Source organism: Sardina pilchardus, chromosome 6 (genome assembly GCF_963854185.1).
Source record: "Sardina pilchardus chromosome 6, fSarPil1.1, whole genome shotgun sequence".
In the NCBI taxonomy this organism is placed as follows: Eukaryota; Metazoa; Chordata; class Actinopteri; order Clupeiformes; family Clupeidae; genus Sardina; species Sardina pilchardus.
In genome coordinates, this window is record NC_084999.1 from 20,942,861 (window position 1) to 20,967,477 (window position 24,617).

General features: G+C 40.6%; 2 protein-coding genes across 2 annotated transcripts; both read right to left on the reverse strand.

Moving 5' to 3' along the window:
* Nucleotides 1-4,283: 4,283 nt before the first annotated feature.
* On the reverse strand, nucleotides 4,284-17,644 carry LOC134082930 (E3 ubiquitin-protein ligase NEURL3-like). The gene is made up of 5 exons (XM_062538985.1): nucleotides 17,529-17,644; nucleotides 16,064-16,564; nucleotides 15,770-15,949; nucleotides 14,988-15,639; nucleotides 4,284-4,309 (listed from the first exon to the last, which is right to left on the reverse strand). The coding sequence occupies exons 1-4, from the start codon at nucleotides 17,554-17,556 to the stop codon at nucleotides 15,491-15,493; spliced, it is 858 nt and encodes a 285-aa protein (XP_062394969.1). The 5' UTR covers nucleotides 17,557-17,644; the 3' UTR covers nucleotides 4,284-4,309; nucleotides 14,988-15,490.
* LOC134083398 (E3 ubiquitin-protein ligase NEURL3-like) lies at nucleotides 4,792-6,744 on the reverse strand. Its single transcript, XM_062539726.1, has 4 exons — nucleotides 6,714-6,744; nucleotides 5,426-5,926; nucleotides 5,136-5,312; nucleotides 4,792-4,955 (listed from the first exon to the last, which is right to left on the reverse strand). The coding sequence occupies exons 1-4, from the start codon at nucleotides 6,742-6,744 to the stop codon at nucleotides 4,792-4,794; spliced, it is 873 nt and encodes a 290-aa protein (XP_062395710.1).
* Nucleotides 17,645-24,617: the final 6,973 nt, after the last annotated feature.

Consider the following 24,617-nt stretch of genomic DNA (forward strand, 5'->3'; position numbering starts at 1 on the left):
TGGGATAGTTTATCCATTGTTAGTTATAGATCAGTGGGAACGCCCCTCAAGGATCGAGCATAACACACCTGAGTGCTGCGTTTTCAATTTTGCATATGTGTGCTTACACACCTGCTGGATGTGATTATTCAATTTGTTCATTAGTGTGGTCATTGGCAAGCCAGGGCTTTGTAATGAGAAGGAAGTACCTAACAATCTTTATCTGTATCTAAGGTGTTAAAATGTGTTTTACGTTTTGACATTCACTGTGTGTAATGTTTTGCAAAAAGTGTGAAGCTGAATTTGTGCTTAAAGGGATAGTTCGGATTTTAAGACACGAAGTTGTATGGGTTCCCTGTCAGCAATGTAGTGCATCAGCACTGACTTACCCCCGACAGCGTCCTGTGAGCCGAGATCCAGCCGGTTTTAGATCGTTTTTGATGCTGAAGAAAGTAGTCCGGCAAGTTTCTGGGGTCACGAAAGTAAAGTGTTTTTCTTCTCAAAACCATATGCGTTCAACAGAGTGATATATTTGCACCACAAAAACGTTGTCCAGGAAAAATTCAAACCTCGTTATCACTTACTTATTTTTCGCGATTCCTATCACTGCGCGCTACTGACAGCTGGACAACGTTTTTGTGGTGCAAATATATCACTCTGTTGAACGCATATGGTTTTGAGAAGAAAAACACTTTACTTTCGTGACCCCAGAAACTTGCTGAAGAAAATAGTCCGGCATCAAAAACGATCAAAAACCGGCTGGATCTCGGCTCACAGGACGCTGTCGGGGGTAAGTCAGTGCTGATGCACTACGTTGCTGATAGGGAACCCATACAACTTCGTGTCTTAAAATCCGAACTATCCCTTTAATGTTGTACTGCTCTGCGCAGGTGTTTTGCTTCTTAAGTGCTAAGTATTGTTAACTGTCTGATAACCTTAATTTTAGTGTGTATACGATTGGAAAAAACTGTAAACACTATATTGCCAAAAGTATTGGGTCACCTGCCTTGACTCACATATGACTTAAGTGGCATCCCATTTTTAATGCATAGGGCTTAATATGACGTTGGTCAACTCTTTGCAGCTTTAACAGCTTCAACTAATTCTGGGAAGACTTTCCACAAGGTTTAGGAGTGTGCTCATGGGAGTGTTTGACCATTTTTTTCAGAAGCGCATTTGTGAGGTCACACACTGGTGTTGGACAAGGAGACTGGCTCTCAGTTTCCGCTCTATCCCAAAGATGTTCTGTTAGGTTAAGGTCAGGACACTGTGCAGGCCAGTCATTCATCCACACCAAACTCTGTCCTCCATGTCATTATGGACCTTGCTTTGTGCACTGGTGCACAGTCATGTTGGAACAGGAAGGGGCCATCCCCAGACTGCTTGGCCCCTAAGTTCCAGTGAAAGGAACTCTGAATGCTTGCTCCCAACTTTGTGGGAACAGTTTGGGGATGGCCACTTCCTGTTCCAACATGACTTGAACTGTGAAGGGGTCTATTAGCAACCTATGTATTAATCTGATTAAATATTTGTCAAAGAAACATAGCTGTGATAACCCAGTTGGATCTTATAAATGCCCTATTAAGGCCTCCGGCCTCATGGCTACGGCCGAACAACACCCGTGGGAATATCCAGCAACAACCCACTCCCGCTCGTGCTACATTGCTTAATTTTAATATAATAATAATGTGCTCTCTGCTGACTTAAAGAATAAACTCAGAGAAGTCTCGTGCCAGTGGCTCAGGATAGCATAATTTCCTTGTGTACTCAGTGATAAGACATGCTTTATTACCTCCACCAATTAAGTTGTTTTCAATATGGTTTTACTTTTGGCAAGATTATGGAAACTGCTCCCCAATATGCATTAAACTTGTTGGAAAGGTGTAGTATAGACTCCATAAAGAACCCATTAAAATTCAATGGAAAAACTATACACATTGTAAAATATGTGTAGGCTGAAACAATGGCATATTAAGACTATTGGCATATTAACACTAGATAGCAGATAGGCCTGTGTGTCTATATGTATCTTTTTTGTCTGTGCAGACAAATACAAATGCAATACAAGTGCAATACAATGCAATGTATGTTTCTTCTTTTTATTTTGTCCTACTTTTGTCCTACATTCTTGCAGATATTTTTTGGCTTTGTTTTGTGTGTGTGTGTGTGTGTGTGTGTGTGTGTGTGTGTGTGTGTGTGTGTGTGTGTGTGTGTGTGTTTTATCAGGAGGGGGCACAATTTCAAGTTTCACTTTTGGTCATCAAAGAGTATCAGCGGCACACTTGATAAACACTCACTGTGTTATAGTAGCATTATACCCTGCTCACTGAGCGAGTCTGCGCAGTGCATCTTCTGCTGGCTTACCATGTGAATTCCCAGAAATCCCCACAGGCCCTTTAGCATGACCTGTCAATCTAACTCTGGTGAATATTAACCTTACTTATTGCACAGAAAGGAAATATCATATCATTCATATCATTAAATCAGGACAAGTCAAGGACAGAGACAATGCACCTGCGAGGGGGAGACAATCCTACATTAACTAGTTCAGTATCCCAATCAAAAATCTCAAATACAGCACTGCAAAATATGTGTAAGCTGAAACAATGCTTTAAATGGCATACTAAAATAACACAATATTTTGTTATGACTGCACAATAGATAGCAGATAAAAAAATATTTAAAAACTATTTGTGTTAATACAAATGCATTTGGTTTTCTTTTGTTTATGACATTTCACAAAGTTGCAAGTTCATTTTTGTCGACACAGTGCTGTTTTGTGTCTGTGATTTTATCAGGAGAGGGTTCAATTTCAAATTCAGCTTTGGTTATCAGAGTAGAGAATCAGAGGCACTTGATAAACTTAAGCTTACACTCAGTTTTAACTGTGCATGGATTGGGAGGTTTCATTCAAATCGCTGTAGTAGATGTGTAAAAAATTAAACACATAACACATGCTCATGATCCAATATCACTTTTACAGTATTTATAGCATATGGTAAAACAGATGATAGCTTAGCTTGGCTGAAAAAGGGCTCTCTATTGGCCAGAATTCAATTTAAATCTTTCGCTTTGGTCTATAGAACACTGCTCCCTCTAATAATATAATATATTGAAAATAAAATATTTCTAAATCTGAATTAAAATGTTTGTTTAGTACCCAATGTGCAGATCATAGAGAAAAAAAACAAGTCTCAGAGTGCTATTGAAATGATTTCTCAGAGACTATTGCCAGGTATGAGTTAAGTCAAAAAGGCCCATGTGCCTTTGAACAAGCATTCAGTAAATGCTGTTATACTGTGTGGATCTATTTTACTTTTTTTAATTTATTATTATTGTATTTAACTAAATGTGATTTTAATGCTGTCTATTCCTTGACAACTCAAACAGTCTTGACTGTTGTAGAAAGAAATGACTGGTTTACCTCCGCCAAGGAGGTATATGTTTTTATCGGGAACCGGCGTTTGTTTGTCTGTCTGTCTGTTAGCCAGATAACTCAAAAAGTAATGAATGGATTTCGATGAGATTTTCAGAGAAGGTCAGACATGACCCAAGGAAGAAACAATTACATTTTGGGACTGATCCGTAATTCTGTCGTGATTCCAGAGGCATTTATGTATTTAGCTTAGTGGTGTAATGGCATGGTATGGCCACGTGGTGGCGATCTGAATAGTTTTGGTTCAAATGTATGACAACCTAGGAAGAACAATGCAGGCGGAGGTAGCTGCGCTCTCGGAGTGCTTTTCTAGTTTTTAATGCAAATAGATGGATTGTGAGCCACTGGGCCCATGGGCACAGACATGAAAATGGCATGCTTGGATAGAACCCGATAGAACACTTTTGGGACGACTTAGAGCAGAGACAGAGCCAGTCTCGTCGTCCGACATCAGTGTGTGACCTCACCTCACACATGCGGCTCTGGAAGATTAGTAAAATAATTCACATAAAAACACCTCTAAACCTTATGGAAAGCCTTCCGAGAGGAGTTGAAGTTGTTATAGCTGCAAAAGGTGAACTGACATGATATGAAATTCTAGAATGGGATGTCACTTAAGTCCATATACGAGTCAAGGCAGGTGACCCAATACTTTTGGCAATATTTTGTAGGCCTATTCAACATGTGTAATGGTTATATTTTAACTGGTGCATTACATAATGTAGATCCACATTTGACCTATCTCTGTGAAAAGTGTTTTTTTTCCGAAATGACTACAGTATGTCTTCTGTACCTTCATCACATCCTCTTAATTTAAGTTCTAAAATAAGTATCTAGGAATGTTTCAGTCAGGTCAGGAATGTTTTAATATTATCACTAGATGGCAGTATATCTCTAAAAATATAACCACTGCCAGTGTACTTGGCATGGAACTCTGACTGTAATAATTGTTCATCTGGGCTGTTGGTGTTTAGGATGAGAAAACGTGTTTGTGCCTTTTGGTGCCACTACTACCTGAAACTGAGACTCAGACCAGTGTGACCAGATTACACTGTAATGTTCAGACATGACCCAGCAATAAACATTCCTAACCACATGTTAAGTCACAAGGCAAGTCATGATTTATTCAAGTACATCAAGTACAATACTTGTATTGTAAACAACTCATAGATGGGACAGACCAAAATGTTCTGCAATTGTCATTGAAACTTCATTCAAGTTACTTTCATCAACTATTGGAAATACCTTAGTATCCTGATTTCACAGATATATATACAGTAAGTGCCGAATGAAATGTTTATATGAAGTAAAAGCATGGTGTAAACCGTTAACACAATAGACAACCAAATGTTGAGTGCAAAATGAGTACAGTAACATTACTGCTTGAGGTAGAGTGCATATAGCATCTTAATGTGTCTGGACTGAAATCTGTCAATGTCCTCATGGAGCTTTGTGCACCACGGCAGCTCCACATCCAGCACTAGGAACATTTTACATATCCTCCCGACACAGTGGACATGTGCCGAATTCTTGAAAGACCCTGTTAGCACAGGGAAGGCACAGGCAGCGATGTCCACAACGGGGGGCCAGGCGAGCTTCACGGTCCAGACAGACCGAGCACAAGTTCTCCTGCCTGCACCCTGGATGATAAAAGAGCTGTGTTAGACCAATGCATACATGATCTCAGAGGGTCTTTCTGTTGAATGATTTGACACTAAACTGTTCTGAGTGTTGTTATTGTTACTTTGATCTTCTTGATGCTGTTTCAGCTTCTTTTCAGCAATGGCTTTCCTTTTCTTTAATTCAGGTGGAGTATCTTCATAGCCACATTCAAATGTGCTACAAGGAATAGGGCAGGAGGATGCTTCAATAAATATATTAAACCTCCGTACAGACCCTGGAAAATAGAGACAACATTATGATAATCAGACCAAGACCAGTTCAATAACACTAGACTCAGTTGGTCCATAAGGGAGAAATGGCATCAATATACACTGTTCATAAACTCACCAAGTAAAAGCACTGTAGTGGACTGTCCATAGACATCAACAATAGCCCAGAGGGGCAGAGATGGGTCCAAATCAGTCTGAATACAGAAACTTTCAGCGGGTGTCTTGTACCACATCACTCCATTTTTATCCATCCAGAAGGTGACCGTGGTACCAGGTGGGCAGTCACGTTGCGGCACTGGCAAAGCCCAGTACCCGGGCTTCTCTGTGAGGTCGGGAATGGCCAGCGGAGGAAGTGATTCGGCGGTCGGGCATTCGTTGGTGAAGCCGATCCGCACACCGCCCTCCCAGGCTAGAAGGCTGCGCTCCACCTGGATTCGGACCTTCTCTTCCGGCTTCACTGGGCGACTGCTGAACACCAGGCCGTCCCTGAAAGTCTCCAGGTCTCTTGAGGCCCTGCAGTTCCCATGGCTGAGGGTGATCTTCTTACCCACGGCCCCAGGGTGGAAAGTCAGAGGACCCAGGCAGGTGAGTCCACAGACATGGGGGTCCTTGGTCCTTTCTGATCATTGAGAGAAATTAAATAATAAAAGAACAGAAAGGAGATCAGATATGTCAATGCCTAAAGATCTCTTACAACTGAGGGCCAAATCAAACAACAGCATGTTGGCAACAAAAAGAAGTAAAGTCCAACTAACCATCTAAATGGTTTAGTTTGTATTGAATGTAATGTCATCAAGTGTGTCCTGATCTTATCTTAACCTTTTGGTGTAATGGAGATAATTCTCCTTTGATACTACTCTGCTTTAGCTCTATGGGGAGAGGAGCCTGTGTTGTCTAAACAGTTCCCTGTTGACTGATTCCTATGCCAAACACTCTTTTGTTGTCACCTACCAATCAAGCTTCCAATTACATTGGCCAATTTATTTGAACATAATCACGTAAGGTGATCATCATGTAACATTTACAACTGAACAAGAGTCTTCATGCTCATTACATTAGTAATTTTTTGGGGAAATCCAGTCACTATTAAGCTGTTGCACCTATTGACTACAATTTCAACTTCCCTTTCACAATCTGCCAGTGTTTACAGTGATATTACAGTTACTGCCTCAACAGAGCCATGCTGTACTGTGGACTGGACTGTCAACTGTCTAGATATATTATAACCCCACTTATTATGGCCCTGGTGCATAAGGTTAGATCCACAGTATCTGCATCTGTATCTGCAAAAGAGTTAAGGTTGGTGCTTTTTCAAATTAGCGCCTTCTTGGATGCCCTCCAGTAGCTTCAGAATTTTCCGTTGTAATGAAAGAGACAAGTTAAGCAAATCTTATAGAAATTCTTACCACTTACGTTGTTGTTCTTGTTCTCGTTCATGTTTTCTTCTTCATTAAATTCTATATAATCCTCAAATATTTGTAGTCTGAGATCTAATCAAACACAGAACTTGTCTTGTTATCCGTTGAGATTTTCCTGTTTGAATGAGCTCCCCCTCCTCTACTGTATATCCTTGATAGAGCACAGAAACACACCTGCCCAGAGGTTTGTAAACTCATCGTGGGAGAGGCAAGCAGAAAGGAAATGGGAGGGACAGTTGAGAGAGGAGAAGACTAGTTGTCCCTGGAAAATGTGCGCATGCGTCTGACTTTTTCTGTTTGCCATTGTGGACATGTGAGTTGAACTTAAAAAGGAATGCAGGCTGCTGATTTCTTTTAAACCATGTTCTTTCGTGTCATGTCATTTTACTCCACATCTTCCAGTGCCTGTAACATAAGATCTTGTTTGACAACATGAAAATCTCTATTTTCACAAAATACATTGTGGTACATAAATCATCGAGAGAAGAAAACATTATAATACTCCTATCTCCACTAGAAATTATGACACAATCTTCATCAAGTAATGCAGAGCTATACTTGACCAAAGTAAAAAAAATAAAATAAACAGCCAGACAACAAACTTAAAATCATTTTTGGGTGTAAGATACTGTATACAGCTTTGTTGCCTATGCTCTATTGGATGATTGATTGCACAAATATATGCCACAAAGCATGTATTTATGTCTTACCGCCTGTGGAAATCAACTGCAGATGGAGTTTGAGTCACGACTTGGACTGCAGTGGTGGCTGACTCTGTCATCTGAGCAGTCACACATGGACGGTATGAGTCTGGACATGAACCTAGTCTTATACAGTAAAGCTTTTTCAGTGTCAGTGACACAACTGAATCTGGTCAAGCATGATAATCTATCAGCGCAGCACATGATAATCTACCAATGCATGGAATAGCATTTGAGATATTAGTTTAATTGTTTACTAGATGAGATGAGCAATGCCCGCAGTGAAAATTCCTTTACCTATTACATTTGTGCATTTGTAAGATCTTGCATGGAATATCTCACCAACATGTCTGTGGTTCAAGCTTGTAATGTAAAGACGTTTACACTACTAATCCATATTCTGTCAGTTCAACTGGGATTTCAATATAATAATAATGTGTTCTCTGCTAACTTGCAGAAGAAACTCAGAGAAGTCTCTTGCCAGTGGCTCAGGATAGCATACTTTCCTTGTGTACTCAGTGATAAGACATGCTTTATTACCTCCACCAATTAAGTTGTTTTCAATATGGTTTTATTTGTGGCGAGATTATGGAAACACTGCTCCCCAATTTGCATTACACTTGATGCAAAGGTGTAGTATGGACTAAAGTACCCATTATAATTTGGACCAGATTTGAATCACAGGACAGGTCAACAAATTCAGTTTCACTTTTGTTAACATTGTGAAATAGGGCATTTATGGCAGGTGGTTGTATGCTGTGACTGCCATTAGTTGTCATAAAGCAAAGCTATAGCTTGAATCCAGGTTTGAGGGAGTAGGCTCCAAGGGACAAGCAGACTCCATGTTTTTTGGGGGAATTGAAAGTACCATCACTATGGTTGGGCATGCACTTTGACTGCCATGCCCTTTAACCTGCTCTTTTGTGTTGTAGTCAAGATGCATGTGTGGTACCCCACAGACTGGGACTAAGGGCAGAGAGTATTCTTATCCCAGGGGGACCGATGAAAAGTCATATACACATTGTAAAATGTGTAGGCTGAAACAATGGCATATTAAGATAACACAATATTTGTTAAACATAGACACACTAGACTAGATAGCAGATATCTGTGTGTGTCTTTTTTGTCTGTGCATTTTGTTTTCTTTTGTTTATTATCTAGAGCCTAATGCATGCATTTGAGTTTCAGGACCCCAGTTTGACAAAATTGTATTTTTCTTGCTTTTTATTTTGTCCTACTCCTCATTCTTGTAGATATTTTTTGGCTTTGTTTTGTGTGTGTGCGTGTGTGCGTGTGTGTGTGCATGCGTGCGTGTGTGTTTATCAGGAGGGGGCACAATTTCAAGTTTCATATGCTACATGAACAAACTACTGTGAACATATCAAAGGTTAAAGAGATTGTATGGTCATCCAACAATGGATCAAATTCCAAACTCAATGTGTCAATACAGGTGAATAGTGTTTGTTTCACTTTGACATTTTGTTGAATAGATGTTGTAAATCATGACCATAGAGGACTTTGTTTTGAGTAAGGCCAAGGCCAAAGGTGTGGTGTTTTATACTTGTAATGAATGTAAGAACCGAGAGACATGTAACACACTACTTCCAACTTTATTCTTCTTCATCTCATCTTCGTACATACCAACTACCTGTATTCTCACAGTGCACTCTAGCGCCCTCCGTGTTCACTAACTTGTACTAACAGGACACAACATTTCCCCTTTTCTTAAAGGACTTAGTCTCATAACATGGTACCTGAAAACGTAAATGTAAATTTGACATGAAATTAGGTTATTCTTGTCTTAGCTAGTGTAACTCAGACCTCAAAACAGTATGACAGTTTCATTCACATAACAGAACAGTATAAGTATTCTTTTTTTTCACAAAGCAGAACAGTATGTGTATTCTTTTTTTTTTCACATAGAACAGTGTGAGTATTCTTTTTTTTTCAATTTGCACAGTTCACACATTAACCCTGTATCATATTCATCTCTCAAAGTCTGTTAACCACTGAGGTGGGTTTCTAACTCTGGGGATGCGTCTAGGGCTTGGTTCTTGCCCAACATGCACATTCTCGGTCACAGTGAGTCCATCAAGTGTAGTCTCATTGCTCTCACTGATGCCAGCTAGAGCCTCCTTAGGGAAATGCGCCAGCTTCGAGGCATTCCATTTCCGACCATCGCTGAGAAGGTAAGTACTTGGTCCCACCTTCTTTACGACTGTCAGAGGTTCTGTGAATTTGGATGACCCCTTGTAGACATGTTCCGGTCTCCGGACTCTCACAGCATCGTTCACTTGGAAGGTCGGCACTTTTGCTCCTCGCTTTCTGTCTGTATACTCCTTACTCTTTTGTTGATTTTGTCTCACAGTTTCTTTGACTTGCTTGTGTGATGTAATTTTGTGTGAGACAGGAAGGATGTTTAGTTTTGTGCGCATCTTCCTATTTCTCAGCAACTCAAATGGAGTAGCTCCTGTAGTAGCGTGCGGTGTAGCACGGTAGATCTGTAAGAACTCTGTAACCGCTTGTTTCCAAGGCTTGTGTGTTGTTTCTGCAGTCTGGAGACACTCCTTTAATACTCTATTAAATCTCTCAATTGCACCGTTGGCTCTTGGGTAGTAGACACTGGAGCGCAGGTGCGTTATCTCTCTCTCTCTCAGAAAGTTTGCAAATTCATGTGAAGTAAACTGACATCCATTGTCAGAGACCAGGTAGGTCGGGTTTCCTTCACGACTGAACACTGTATCTAGAAATCGAATAATCACCTCTGTTGTGACAGTAGAGGCGAATGCTACCTCAGGCCATTTACTGTAATAGTCTGTGAGGGTGATGGCATAACGACAGTCCCATGTAGCACGTTCGAAAGGACCGGTTATGTCAATGGCCACCTTTTCCCATGGTCCATCTGGCAGTTTGACAGGTGTAAGTGGTGCCGGTGCAGTTTTAACTGTTTTGTCACTGTATTGGCATGACACACATGAAGCAATCTTACCCTGTACATATTTGTCCATTTGTGGCCACCAATACAGTTCCCGCAGTCTTTGTTTAGTGCGCACCACTCCCTGGTGCCCCTCATGCGCCAAGTCTACAACCCTAGATCGAAGCGATATAGGCACAATCAAGCGGTCTGTACCTCTCATCACGAGAGTTTTGTCAACAGCCAGTTCGTCTCGTATATTGAAGTATGAAGCCAGCTCGGTTGTTACATTCTTTCTGCATTTTGGCCAGCCTTTCTGTATTTGCTGTCGCAATTGAGTCAATTCAGGACAAGTGTCACATGCAGCAGTGAACTCTGACAAGGCCATGGCATGTAATGACTCCCTGAAAACAGTAGCTACTATGTCTGGTTCCATGTCAGCTTCTCCTGTGTTAGGCAGTGGAAGCCTGGACAGGCAGTCAGCAGTCACATTCAGTTTGCCAGGGCGGTAAGTAACATCATATGTAAAACAAAGTAGTCGTGCAGACCACCTCGCAATTCGTAGTCCAGCACGGCCAGTGCCCTTTGATGTGAGCAGGGTGGTGAGCGCTTGATGATCTGTGCGTAGCACAAAGTGATGTCCCCACAGATAGGTTCTCCACCTTTCTACTGCCCAAACGCATGCCAGTGCTTCACGTTCAACAGTGGAATATTTCCTTTCAGCAGGAGAAAGTGTTCTGGATGCAAACGCTACTACTCTCTCTGTGTTGTCTGAATGAAGTTGGCTAAGTACGCCCCCTAGTCCATAGTCAGAAGCATCAGTAGTTACATATGTAGGCAGCTCAGGGTCGTATAGAGCTAAAGCAGGGCTCTCAACGATCAGTCTCTTAATTTCAGCAAAACTGTGTTCAGCTTCAGCAGTCCAGTTGAACTGCCGTTCTGTAGACTCCCTGAGTGTTTCACGTAGTGGTTCAACAACAGTAGAAAAATCAGGAATAAATTTACTGTACCATGATGCAAGACCCAAGAAGGATCGTAGGGAGGATATGTCATGTGGGGCAGGTGCATTGGCCACAGCTTTGATCTGATCTTGGTCTGGGTGAAGCCCGTCTTTGGATATGGTGTGGCCTAGGAAACGCAAAGAAGTCTGGTTAAACTTGCACTTTTGCATGTTCAGCTTAAGTCCTGCCTCGTTCAAGGCATGCAGCACCCTCCTTAGGTTGGCATCATGCTGCTGTTGAGTGGTTCCGTAGCAAATCACATCATCCAGGTATGCCTGTACTCCTGGAATGCCTGCCAGTATGGTTGTCATCATCTTCTGAAAAGCCGATGGGGCTGAAGCAAGTCCAAATGGGACCCGGCAGAACTGGAAAAGTCCATCATGTGTGATAAAGGCAGTTATATCACGGCTGTCTGGATGCAGTAACATTTGATGGTACGCAGAGGCCAGGTCGATGGTTGAGAAGACTGTAGCTCCTCTTAGTTCAGAGAATAACTCGTCCATGTGTGGTAACGGGTGACAGTCACTGACAATGGCTTTGTTAGGTTCCCTGAGATCGACACACATGCGCAGCTTTCCTCCATCTTTTCTCTGTGTCACGACAATCGGAGAGACCCATGGCGATGCATCAATGCGTTCTATGACACCCTTTTCCTGTAGATCTTTGATTTCATCACTCACAGCCTGCCTCACCGAGAAGGGAAGTCTTCTGAGTTTTTGTTGTATTGGCACAGCCTCTGGTTTGAGTTGAATTTTGTGCACAAATCCCTTTGCACAGCCAATCTCCTGTACCTGGATCTCGGGTGCAAGTTGTGGTGTTGTGCTTGGTGTCGTAGGTGCCCTCTGTGCAGCAGAATGATCAGAGCAGTTTGTTCTAACAACTTTTGTGCCCTCAATACGCATGTGCAATGCCACAACTAGATCTAGCCCTAAAAGAGCTGTGCCTGACTTTACAACTATGAATGAGCCTGTAGTAGAATGCCCATCATGTGTAACTGTGGCATGCATACACCCTTTAACAGGTATTTTCTCTCTTGAATATGTGAACAGGTTCACTGCAGGCTCAGAAAGTTCACATGTAGGAAAGAGAGTCTGGTAAGTGCTCTCTGGAATAATTGAAACTGATGAACCTGTGTCTACAATTAGCTCAACATCATGAGAATGTCCATTTGCATTCACTTGCACAGTACAGAGAATTTTATCTTGCACAGTATCAGTCATGTAAAGCACAGTCAGTTCGTTTATGACTATTTCGCGCACATCCTTTTGTCCAGACCGACACATTTTCGAAAAATGTCCCACTTTTCCACATGAATTGCATGTCACTTTAGCAGCAGGGCATGAAGGTTTATTTGCTAGGTGGTTGGTGGATCCACAACGGTAGCAGGAGCGGCGATTAGTTGTAGGCGCCATTGAGGAAGCAGGAGTCTTTTGTTCTTTTTGGCGGTTTTTCCTTTGCTGTTTATGTATGGCCTTCACCGACGCAGCAGCAGCAGTAGTAGTAGCTGCCGTCGCGGAAGCAGCAGTAGTGTCGGAGAGAATGCCTGCATTTCGTAGTCCAGCCTCAACTTGCAAGGCCAGCGAAGTAGCTTTAGCCAGGGTCAGATCCGCTTCTAACAAAAGTCTGTCTCTTATGCGTGTGTTGGCAACACGCTCTATCAGTTGATCTCGAAGCATTTGCTCCTCCATAGCACCAAAATCACACAGTACAGCCAATTCACGCAATGCGGCTAAATACTGGTTTATCGACTCATCTGGTCGCTGTGCTCTCTGGCGAAATTTGTGACGTTCCGCTATCACATTTACTTTAGGAACGAAGTGTTTAGTAAGTCCATCCACTGCAGTAGCATATGTAGTACCTGTATTTGGTAGTGCGTAGAACACTCTTTGTCCCTCGGTGCCAAGTGCATGTAGAAGAACAGCACGCTTTCTTGCCTCCGGCCACTTCTCCCCGCTAGCATCGATTACTAACATATAGTTCTCGAACATTTTCAGCCACGTAGTGAAGGGAATAGCAGGTTCGCCTGGGCAAGGCATGAATGGTGTAGGTAAAGGCACGTTCATAGCCATCCTCGTCGCCAAAATGTGGTGTTTTATACTTGTAATGAATGTAAGAACCGAGAGACATGTAACACACTACTTCCAACTTTATTCTTCTTCATCTCATCTTCGTACATACCAACTACCTGTATTCTCACAGTGCACTCTAGCGCCCTCCGTGTTCACTAACTTGTACTAACAGGACACAACAAAAGGGCATTACCATCATTCAAACCAGATAACAAGGAGTGCAGAACAGGAAGGGAAGGCACTGCTCTGCCATCTTGACAATGGAGATGGTGTTCATATGCTTAAAAGCATGTACAGTCACAATTCATGGAAATCAGTGACCAGATCTTCGCTTGTCTCTGACGTACGCTTGGATGAAGGAAAGGAAAAAAGCCTCCAACTAAACCTCCCTAAGACCAAACTGCTGCTCTTCCAGTCAAAACCACACATCACATAACATCACCATCAAAACTAACTTCTCTCTTGTTCTGACTACGGTTATAACAAACTAAGGTCTCATGATTGATGGCAAGCTACTACCTTCTCTAACTATGTTGCTCATTTGTCATTAGACTATGGCTTGAATTGATATTGTTTATTATTGCTATTCTCCCTAGTCTTACCCAACATTTTGAAATTGCACTATTCAACAAAGGAGAGATGAGGCCGTACCTAACCCTGCTCACTGAGCGAGTCTGCGCAGTGCATCTTCTGTTGGCTCACCATGTGAATTCCAAGAAAAAAAAAAATAATACTAATATATATATATTTTTTACATAGGTGTGTTATCTCGAAATAACGAGATATTATCTCGTATTACGAGATATTATCTCGAAATAATGAGATCATATCTGAAGGGAAAAAAATGTGGCAGATATATATTTTTTAATTCCTATTTTTTTTTCATATGTGTATTATCTCCAAATAATGAGATATTATCTTGAAATAACGAGATATGATCTCGAAATAACAAGATAACATCTAAAAAAAAAACATTCTCGACTGTTGTAAAGAAATGGCTGATTTTTGATGCAATTAGATGGATTGTGAGCCACTGGGTCCCTGGGCACAGACATGAAAATGGCACGCATTACAACCCGATAGAACACTTCTGGGACGACTTAGAGCAGAGACAGAGCCAGTCTCATCGTCCAACATCAGTGTGTGACCTCACACATGCAGTTCTGGAAAATTGGTCAAAAATCCCATGAAAACACACCCTACACCTTGTGGTAAGCCTTCCCAGAAGAGTTAAAGTTGTTATAGCTGCAAAAGATGGACCAACATGATATTAAATTCTATGGATTAAGAATGGGATGTCACTTAATTCCATACGAGTCAAGGCAGGTGACCCAATACTTTTGGAAATATGTATGTTCATGTATTCAATGTGTCTTGGTTACATTACAACGGGTGCATTAGATATTGTATATGCACATTTGACCTATCTATGCAAAACGTTTTTTTTCCCGAAATGGCTATGTCTTCTGTACCTCACCTCTTCTTAATTTAAGTTCTAAAATAAATCCTATCTAGGAATGTTTCAGTCAGTTCTTATGTCATGTTTTAATATTATCACTATGGCAGTATATCTCCACACACACACACACACACTCCATTTGGCTTAGCAATAAACAATCATAACCACATGTAAAGTCACTAGGCAAGTCATGATTTATAAGTGATATTTACATTCACAGATTTACAAATTGAAAAAGATATTTACATCAAGTACAATACTTTATCGTGTAAACAATTCATAGATGAGACAGACCAAAATGTTCTGCAATGGTCGTTAAAACTTCGTTCAAGTTACCTTCATCAACTATTGGATACATTCCTTGTATCCTGATTTCACAGGTATATTCATAAATACAGTATGTGCCAAATTGTGCCAAATTAAATGTTTATACAAAGTAAAAACATGGTGTAAACAGTTAATACAATAGACAACCAAATGTTGAGTGCAAAATGAGTACAGTAACATTACTGCTTGAGGTAGAGTGCATATAGCATCTTAATGTGTCTGGACTGAAACCAGTCAATGTCCTCATGGGGCTTTGTGTACCATGGCAGCTCCACATCCAACACTAGGAGAATTCTAGATATCCTCCCGACACAGTGGACATGTGCCGAATTCCTGAAAGACCCTGTTAGCACAGGGAAGGCACAGGCAGCGATGTCCACAGCGGGGGGCCAGACGAGCTTCACGGTCCAGACAGACCGAGCACAAGTTCTCCTGCCTGCGCCCTGGATGATAAAAGAGCTGTGTTAGACCAATGCCTGACTCGTAGCTTGTGCATTGTAAAACAATTTAAGTTCACGCCTCTTTTCATAATGCCTGATAGAGAGTCTTTCTGCTGAATGATTTGATACTAACCTGTTCTCTGAGTGTTGTTATTGTTACTTTGATCTTCTTGATGCTGTTTCAGCTTCCTTTCAGCAATGGCTTTCCTTTTCTTTAATTCAGGTGGAGTATCTTCATAGCCACATTTAAATGTGCTACAAGGAATAGGGCAGGAGGATGCTTTAATAAGTATATTAAACCTCCGTACAGACCCTGGAAAATAGAGACAACATTATGATAATCAGACCAAGACCAGTTCAATAACACTAAGACTCAGTTGGTCCATAAGGGAGAAATGGCATCAATTTACACTGTTCATAAACTCACCAAGTAAAAGCACTGTAGTGGACTGTCCATAGACATCAACAATAGCCCAGAGGGGCAGAGATGGGTCCAAATCAGTCTGAATACAGAAACTTTCAGCGGGTGTCTTGTACCACATCACTCCATTTTTATCCATCCAGAAGGTGACCGTGGTACCAGGTGGGCAGTCACGTTGCGGCACTGGCAAAGCCCAGTACCCGGGCTTCTCTGTGAGGTCGGGAATGGCCAGCGGAGGAAGTGGTCCGGCGGTCGGGCATTCGTTGGTGAAGCCGATCCGCACACCGCCCTCCCAGGCTAGAAGGCTGCGCTCCACCTGGATTCGGACCTTCTCTTCCGGCTTCACTGGGCGACTGCTGAACACCAGGCCGTCCCTGAAAGTCTCCAGGTCTCTTGAGGCCCTGCAGTTCCCATGGCTGAGGGTGATCTTCTTACCCACGGCCCCAGGGTGGAAAGTCAGAGGACCCAGGCAGGTGAGTCCACAGACATGGGGGTCCTTGGTCCTTTCTGATCATTGAGAGAAATGAAATAATAAAAGAACAGAAAGGAGATCAGATATGTCAATGCCTAAAGCTCTCTTACAACTAAGGGCCAAATCAAACAACAGTATGTTGGCAACAAAAAGAAGTAAAGTCCAACTAACCAACTAAATGGTTTAGTTTGTATTGTATGTAATGTCATCAAGTGTGTCCTGATCTTATCTTAACCTTTTGGTGTAATGGAGATAATTCTCCTTTGATACTACTCTGCTCTAGCTCTATGGGGAGAGGAGCCTGTGTTGTCTAAACAGTTCTCTGTTGACTGATTCCTATGCCAAACACTCTGTTGTTGTCAACTTCCAATCAAGCTTCCAATTACATTGGCCAACCATTTTTACATGTAATCACGTCAGGTGATCATGTTACCTTTACAACTGAACAAGAGGCTGTCTTCATGTTCTTGCATTAGTCATTTTTGGGGGAAATCCAGTCACTATTAAGATGCTGCACCTGATGGACTCATTGCGTATTGTTTCTTGTTTTTTTTTTTTACCTTTTATAACTCCTGTCCAGGGACTAGAGATGTAAATTAGCCTTGTGGCTAAAATCTGGGCTGGCTCAATTATATATTGTGCATTGTCCCTGTCAAATAAACATAAATAAATAAATGTATACCATTCCAACTTCCCTTGCATAATCTGCCAGTGTTTACTGGCATAGAGCCAGAGAAAACTTCCATGATGCTACAGTTACTGCCTCAACAGAGTCATGCTGTGTGTGGACTGTCAACTAGATACTTATAACCCTACTTATTATGACCCTCATGCATAAGGTTAGATCCACAGTATCTGCATCTGTATCTGCAAAAGAGTTAAGGTTGGTGCTTTTTCAAACTATAGCGCCTTCTTGGATGCCCTCCAGTAGCTTCAGAATTTCCAGTTGTAATGAAAGAGACAAGTTTAGCTATACTGTAATTGTATAAAGATTCTTACCATTTACGTTGTTCTTGTTCTGGCTCATGTTCTCTTCTTCATTAAATTCTATATAGTTCTCAAATATTTGTAGTCTCCTGAGATGTAATCAGTCACAGAACTTGTCTTGTTATCCGTTGCGAGTTTTCTGTTTGAATGAGCTCCCCCTCATTTATATCCTTGATACACCACACAAACGCACGTGCCCAGAGGTTTGTAAACATTACTCATCGTGGCAGAGGCCAGCAGAAAGGAAATGGGAGGGACAGTTGAGAGAGGAGGAGGAGGTCTTTGGAAAATACCAACATGTGCTTGTGCGCATGCGTCTGCCTTTTTTCTGTTTGCCATTGTGGACATGTGTGTTGATAAACTTACAAAGGAACTCAGGCTGCTGATTTCTTTTAAACCATGTCCTTTCATGTCATGTCATTTTACTCCACATCTTCCAGTGCCTGTAGCATAAGATCATGTATGACAACATGAAAATCCCTGCTATATTCACAAAATACATTGTGGTACAGTACATAACTCATCGAGAGAAGAAAAAATAAAGGAAGAAAAATGATAATACTCCTATCTCCACTAGAAATTATGACACAATCTTCATGAACTCATTCAGAGCTCAGCTCAAGCTGACCAAAGTAAAAAAAAAAAAAAAAAGTCAGTAATAGTCAATCAACAAGCTTAAAATTGTGTTTGGGCAACTGCAAAGTGCCTGTGGAACTCAACTGAAAAGCAAGTTTGAGTCACGACTTGGACTTCTGTTTAAATGATGCTGGTGGCTTACTCTGTCATCTGAGCAGCCACACATGGACAGCATGAGTCTGTTCCCATGTCTGGACATGTTTTATTACACAGTACAGGCTCTGTCAGGGACACGACTGAATCTGGTCAAACATTAGTGAATCGATATGATAATGTACCAGTGCAGCACATGATAATCTACCAATGCATGTGATTGCATTTGAGATATTGGTTTAATTCCTTACTTTGATGAGATGAGTGACAATAACTTCACCAATTACATTTGAGCATTTGTAAGATCTTGCATGTGTTTCAAGCTTGTTATGTAAAAATGAAGATTGCAAGTCGTTCACCTTACTAATCCATATTCTGTCGATGTACCGGAATTTCAACACAATATTCATTGTGTTCTCTGGTGGCTTATAGAAGAAAACTCTGAGACGTCTCGTGCCACTGGCTCAGGATAACAAATGTTCCTTGTCAGTGTACTCAGTGATAAGACATGATTTATGAAAACACTACTACCCCGATTTGCATTCAACTTGGTGGAGAGGTATAGTAAGGTCTAAATAAATAACCCATTCAAATGTGGACTGAAAAGGGCATTTATTTGAAAAGGGGCATTTATGTGAAAAGGGACATTTATGGCAGGTGGTTGTATTCTGTGAGTGCCCTCAGTTGTTGAGCTAAGACAAACACAATTGACCTTGAATCCAGGTTTGAGGGAGTAGGCTCCAAGGGACAACTAGACTCCATGTTTTGGGGGGGAATTGGAAGTGCCATCACTATGGTTGGGCATGCACTATGACTGCGTCCCCTTGAACCAGCACTTTTGTGTTGCAATCAAGGTGCATGTGTGGTACCCCACAGACTGGGGTCAAGGGCAGAATTTATTCTTATCCCAGGGGGCCGATGAAAACTCAATGAAAAAAAACTATATACAGTACAGCGCTGTAAAATATGTGTAGGCTGAAAAAATGCTGCAAATGGTAGATGAAAATAACACAATATGTGTCATAGACACACTAGACAAAATGCTAATACAAATGCCTGAAGCATTTAGTTTTCTTTTGTTTATTATCTAGCCTAAAGTATTTCCCATTGACAGAATTGCATTTTGCTTGCTTTTTATTTTGTCCTACTCCTCATTCTTGCAGATACACTGCAGTTATTTGGCTTTGTTTTGTCTGTATGTGTTTTTATCAGGAGGAAGTATATTTTCACTTTTGGTCCTCTAAAAGTAGAGTATCAGCGGCACTGGATTAACTGGATAAACGCTCGCTGTAGTGTAGGTTTAACTACTGTATGCCTTCTTTTAACCTATTGTAGTTTCAGACTGTAATACGACAGTGATGACACGTGATACATGTGACACACGCTTTATAGGAAAAGCATGTGCCTGTTTACATTTATGGCTATGGTTATGGTATTTAGCAAATCAAATCATCGGGTCACACTCGGGCGTATATGTTAATGTTTTACTATTGTTGAAGGTGCACAATGAACATCTCAAAAGTCAAAGAGATGTTATGGTCATCCAACAAGGTTCAAGCTCCAAACTCAGTGTATAGATACAGGCGTGTCTGTTTCACTTTGACATGTTTTTGAGTAGATTTTAAACATTCATAATCATCATGAACTTGGAGGACTTTGCACTATCTAACGAAAGGGTAATTCAGGCCGTACCTCAGCCTGCACACTGAGTGACTGTGCGCAGTGCATCTTCTGTTGGCTCACCATGTGAATTCCCAGAAATCACTACAGGCCCTGTAGCATGCAGACTCTGCTAAATATTAACCCTCCAAATTGCAGTTACAAGAAAGGAAAGATCATATCATTCTTACATGTAAGAGAATGATTGGAAGAACAGATGCTGTACAGGACAGAGACAATGCACCTACGAGGGGGAGAATAGCCCACTTTTAACTGTAGTGCAGTAGCCTGATCCCAGGGGGCAATCAAAAATCTCAAACTATTTTATACAGTGCTTCAAAATATGTGTAGGCTGAAATCTTGCTGGAAATGCCATATTAGAATAATACAATATGGTGTTCCCTGCAGAACAGAACTTGCCTTTTGCTCTGCCAAATAGTTTGCAGGTAAATTACATTAAAATAATCTGAAAGATTTTTTTTTCTTTCATTTTGCAAACTTATAAAAATTCGATTGACTTTTAAATAGTTCATTATCTGTATAACTGTAAGAATCCCAAAGTTCACTGGAAGAATCATCAAGACATCAAGTCCTTAAGAATCAGAATCAGCTTTATTGGCCAGATTTACGTAAACAAACAAGGAATTTGAATGAAATGACAGAACAGTAAGAATATAATTAATGGCAGTAGAATAAGACTACTAAGAATAAGTATGTACATTATTTGCAATAAATAGACACTATAGGTGGGAATGCAATTGTCAGGAGGGGAAGTGCAGCTTGGGATGCCGGCCTTTTTGTCCCTGCCAGGTTGCCATGGTCGTGGACACCTCAATTGGCACAATAAAATGCAATATACAATTGAGGAGGTTGAGAATAGTGCAATAGTGTAATACCAGTATAGACTATAGAGGTTTAGAATTGAATACTGTATAAATATAGTGCAAGGCAGTTCAGTGTTATGATAATTAATGAATAGCAATACTGTAAGAGCATGAACAGCATGAGGTAGATGAGCAGAACAGGTTGATTCACTATTCGGTGTAAGGGTGGGTGCTATTTCTGAGTGTTCAACAGAGTGACTGCTTGGGGGGGAAAAAAAGAAAAAATCAAAAGTCAACCTATTTCATGTTTTTTTTTCAATGTCAACTGTATAGTGTTTCAACTTCGGTTTTGAAGTCAGCTCATGGGCTGACCTTAAAAGCTTTGTTCCTAAGCAGTTAAGGATTATGGGTAAATGTATTTTTTTTTGTTTTATAATGTTTGTTTGTTTTTTCGCATTACTTTTTATTGTGGCTTTTTTGGATGTGTATGACATAGACTGATGAGCAAAATGACTGTGGAATGGATTGATTACCATTGAGGAGAAGACCATTATTAAAATATATGGACATTTTACAAAAGAGATTTTCATGGGTGCAATGCAAAATTAACTACTTTCTCAGCATTGATCTGCCCCCTTGGTGTCACAAATGTGTATGCTGTTTACTGTCACACCAAACACGTGCCACAACAGACATTTCACAACATTGCAAGTTCAGTCTTGCAGACACAACGCATCATCATTTGGTTTTGGTTTGTGTTTTTATCAGGCGGGGGTACAATTTCAAGTTTCACTTTTGGTCATCAAAGAGTAGAGTATCAGCGGCACTTGATAAACTTAAGCTTACACTCCCTGAGATAAAGTTGTAACATGAACTGGGAGGTTTCTTCCAGGTCAATGTAGTTTCAGACTAAGTAAAACGAGTCGTATTAAAAATGTAAACAAGACACGTGCTCATGATCCAATATCACTTTTACGGTATCTCTTAGTAGATGGTAAACAGGTGATAACTTGGCTGACCAAGGGTTACCATTGTTTAGTGATGCCCTACTGGCTGCACTGAAAAAAAGAATCGCTGGATATACTGTATATACTTGATTTTATTCATCGATTGCACATAAATGAAATGTCTAGGTCACAATGTGGAATATTTTAACACTATAATGCTGAAAGATTCATTCAGAATTCTTGCAGTCGTCTGCTTCATCTAAATCTCTTTTACCTCCCACAGAAAGAATCAAAATGAAAAAATCACAATGAATTGATTCAAGATCATATTGTGCAGTCTCGCTACAACTCAATAAATTGTGTGAAAATAAATGGTTGAGTAAGAAAAGTATTTGTATCATTTTCTTCACTCGAGAGAAACTACGGTAGGTAGACCGTGTACAGTTGAGACACGAGTATAGTTAAGACACCTTAAATATCTTCCGTGCACAGTAAGCCCAAGTTGTGATGTTTGCTATGCACATGCGTATTAGTGTCCTCTTCGATCATGGAAAATTTGAATGACACAAGTATCTCCTATCCAAAGTTATCGGCAAAAGATGTTTTCTCATGACATTTTTGACGTCACCATGTGCCTTCCACAATGAATAGCTCATTACCCTTATGAAACTGTTATACATAATTGGTATCATTACAAACGTTATCATGTGCCCTAAACACTGACATATTTTATGACATTATGTCATGTAAGGTCGTTGCAAAATCTAGGGAAATGTGTGAGGTGCTCTGTGGGGGACAATTTAGACACACATTGTATTGTTAGAGTCAGTACTCCAAAATTCCATTTGTACGGTGGCCATATCTGTTCCTGCGTCACATGTTTTGTACATGTTTCGCACCCCTTTAACAAATGCTAATGTAAATTAAATTAATGAAGTTAAATAAAAAACACTTTGCAATTTCTAGGGTTTTATTCATTACATTTTGCAATGAATGGTTAGTTTACTATACTTCATTAAAAATCGGTGTCTCAACTGTACCATGGTACTGTCTCAACTGTACCACATATGGTACAGTTGAGACACAGTCGAGACAAAAATGCACCTTATGTTTATGAGCTAATTGTGGAAAATATAAACTACTTATGGGTATTATTGATTGATAATATTTAAGTCTACAAGCTCATAAAACGTCATGTGAAATGTCATGTGGAAATTCACTTCTTTTCACTATCTATTTTTGTGTGTAAAATCAAAACGCAAAAAGTGTCTCAACTGTACACGGTCTACCTATGCATAAGCATCCACACTGATCAATAAGAAAAAAATCCTTGTGTTGATGAATGTGATGGCTAAAATTTGATAGATTCTGATTGGGCGTCACACACGCACACACACACACACACACACACACACACACACACACACACACAATAGCTATACCTTTTTAATTACTTCTTTCAATTTACTGTATTCTTTAAAGTTGAGTTGGCGCTTGAGCATAATAATTTAATGAAGACAATAGACTAGGCCACTTGAACTCGAACGAACTTGAATTTGAACTTGAACTTGAATTAAAATGATAGCTTATGTGTGGTCGTCATCATTTGTACTAGCTAGAACGATATGTTTTTGTCGTTATCATTATAGTTTTTAGATTTTGCCGTAAATGGCCTATTCTGGTATTTATTTTTAAATATCTAACAATGCAATTACTACTTGCTCTGAAAAAAGATGACAATTACAAAGCATGATTATCACACATATGGAGCCCCATTCAGATATCAGGAGTGTATGCTACATGATTAAGGGGGCCTGTTAAGACATCTCACATAACACAACCCGTGCTACAGTATTTGACTGAAGGGCCCCATTCAGATACCACTGATGGGGAAATAGTAGCAACTTCATGCAAAGGCTTGGGCTTCAGGGCTCCTGAGCCCTTGAGGCCCCTGGACCTGGGGCCAGTGGGCCCTTTCAGTGATCTACTGTATCTCTCAAAGGGTGTATTGTACTACATGTGATGTGACCAGAGGTAGAAAACTCCAGGTTCAGAGAGTAAAAGTGCAATCATGTATTTGTTCTACCTGTGCACTTTACACAGGTGATCTCGTCAATTAGCTGCTCTATACCTGGCTGAAGAGTTGTGCTAATTAGAATCAGCTGGTTTACTTGAGTAGTTGGCACAGGTAGGACTTTTCCACCTCTGCATGTGACTACATGTGTAATCTCATCTGTCCATGTTTTCATTTCTCAATGGGTGCAAGGCCAGGGCATTACTTTCATAACACAGCCAAATCTCTTAGCCCTATCTAAAAAAGAGAGAAGAAAGTGAAACCAAATTCCAAAATCTTGTTTTCTTGTCCAATCCTGCCCTTCAAACAGTCTACTCTGTATAATGACAACGCAGTGCCTGCACCTGTGTGTCAATATGCTATTTTTAGCCTTTAGGAATAACCTATGGGGCTATTCATATCTGGGTGTATATGGTTTATGCTTCTGTTCAAAGTGATTGCATGGCATGTAGAGACATGCATCGAGGTGGCCATAGCAAATGCTATTTACACCAGGCACACAGATATACATATACAGTGCATATCTATGCATACCTGTGCATACAATGTATAATCATATCCCTGTTATGACTTGATATAAAGGCAAATATTAATATGATCTTTAATGTTTCTGTTGAATTGCATTCCCTTGGGCTACAGTTAATTGAATTTCTATTAAGTTCCTGGATCGTCTTCTAGTCATTCACACACAGGCTACAGTACATGTGAGCCACCTGCTACAAGGAATTCCTGAGTTGTAGTGTTGTTACACTTAACAACTTGTAAACTTTCTTTCACAGCTTGTTGGGCTTATACTGCATATGCATATCTTCTTTCCAGAGGTGGAAACTGTAGGCCTATTGAGAATAGTTTTTGTGTGTGTGTGTTT

Bases quoted from the DNA above. Each gene is read 5' to 3' on its own strand.
- LOC134083398 (XM_062539726.1), bottom strand. From the start codon at position 6,744: ATGAACGAGAACAAGAACAACAACGTAAGTG. The intron at 5,927-6,713 runs GTAAGAATTTCT...CTCAATGATCAG, and splicing joins CAAGAACAACAACGTAAGTG to AAAGGACCAAGGACCCCCAT. The intron at 5,313-5,425 runs GTGAGTTTATGA...TCTATTTTCCAG, and splicing joins CACTACAGTGCTTTTACTTG to GGTCTGTACGGAGGTTTAAT.
- LOC134082930 (XM_062538985.1), bottom strand. From the start codon at position 17,556: ATGAGCCAGAACAAGAACAACGTAAATG. The intron at 16,565-17,528 runs GTAAGAATCTTT...CTCAATGATCAG, and splicing joins GAACAAGAACAACGTAAATG to AAAGGACCAAGGACCCCCAT. The intron at 15,640-15,769 runs GTTAGTATCAAA...TTTATCATCCAG, and splicing joins TAACAACACTCAGAGAACAG to GGCGCAGGCAGGAGAACTTG.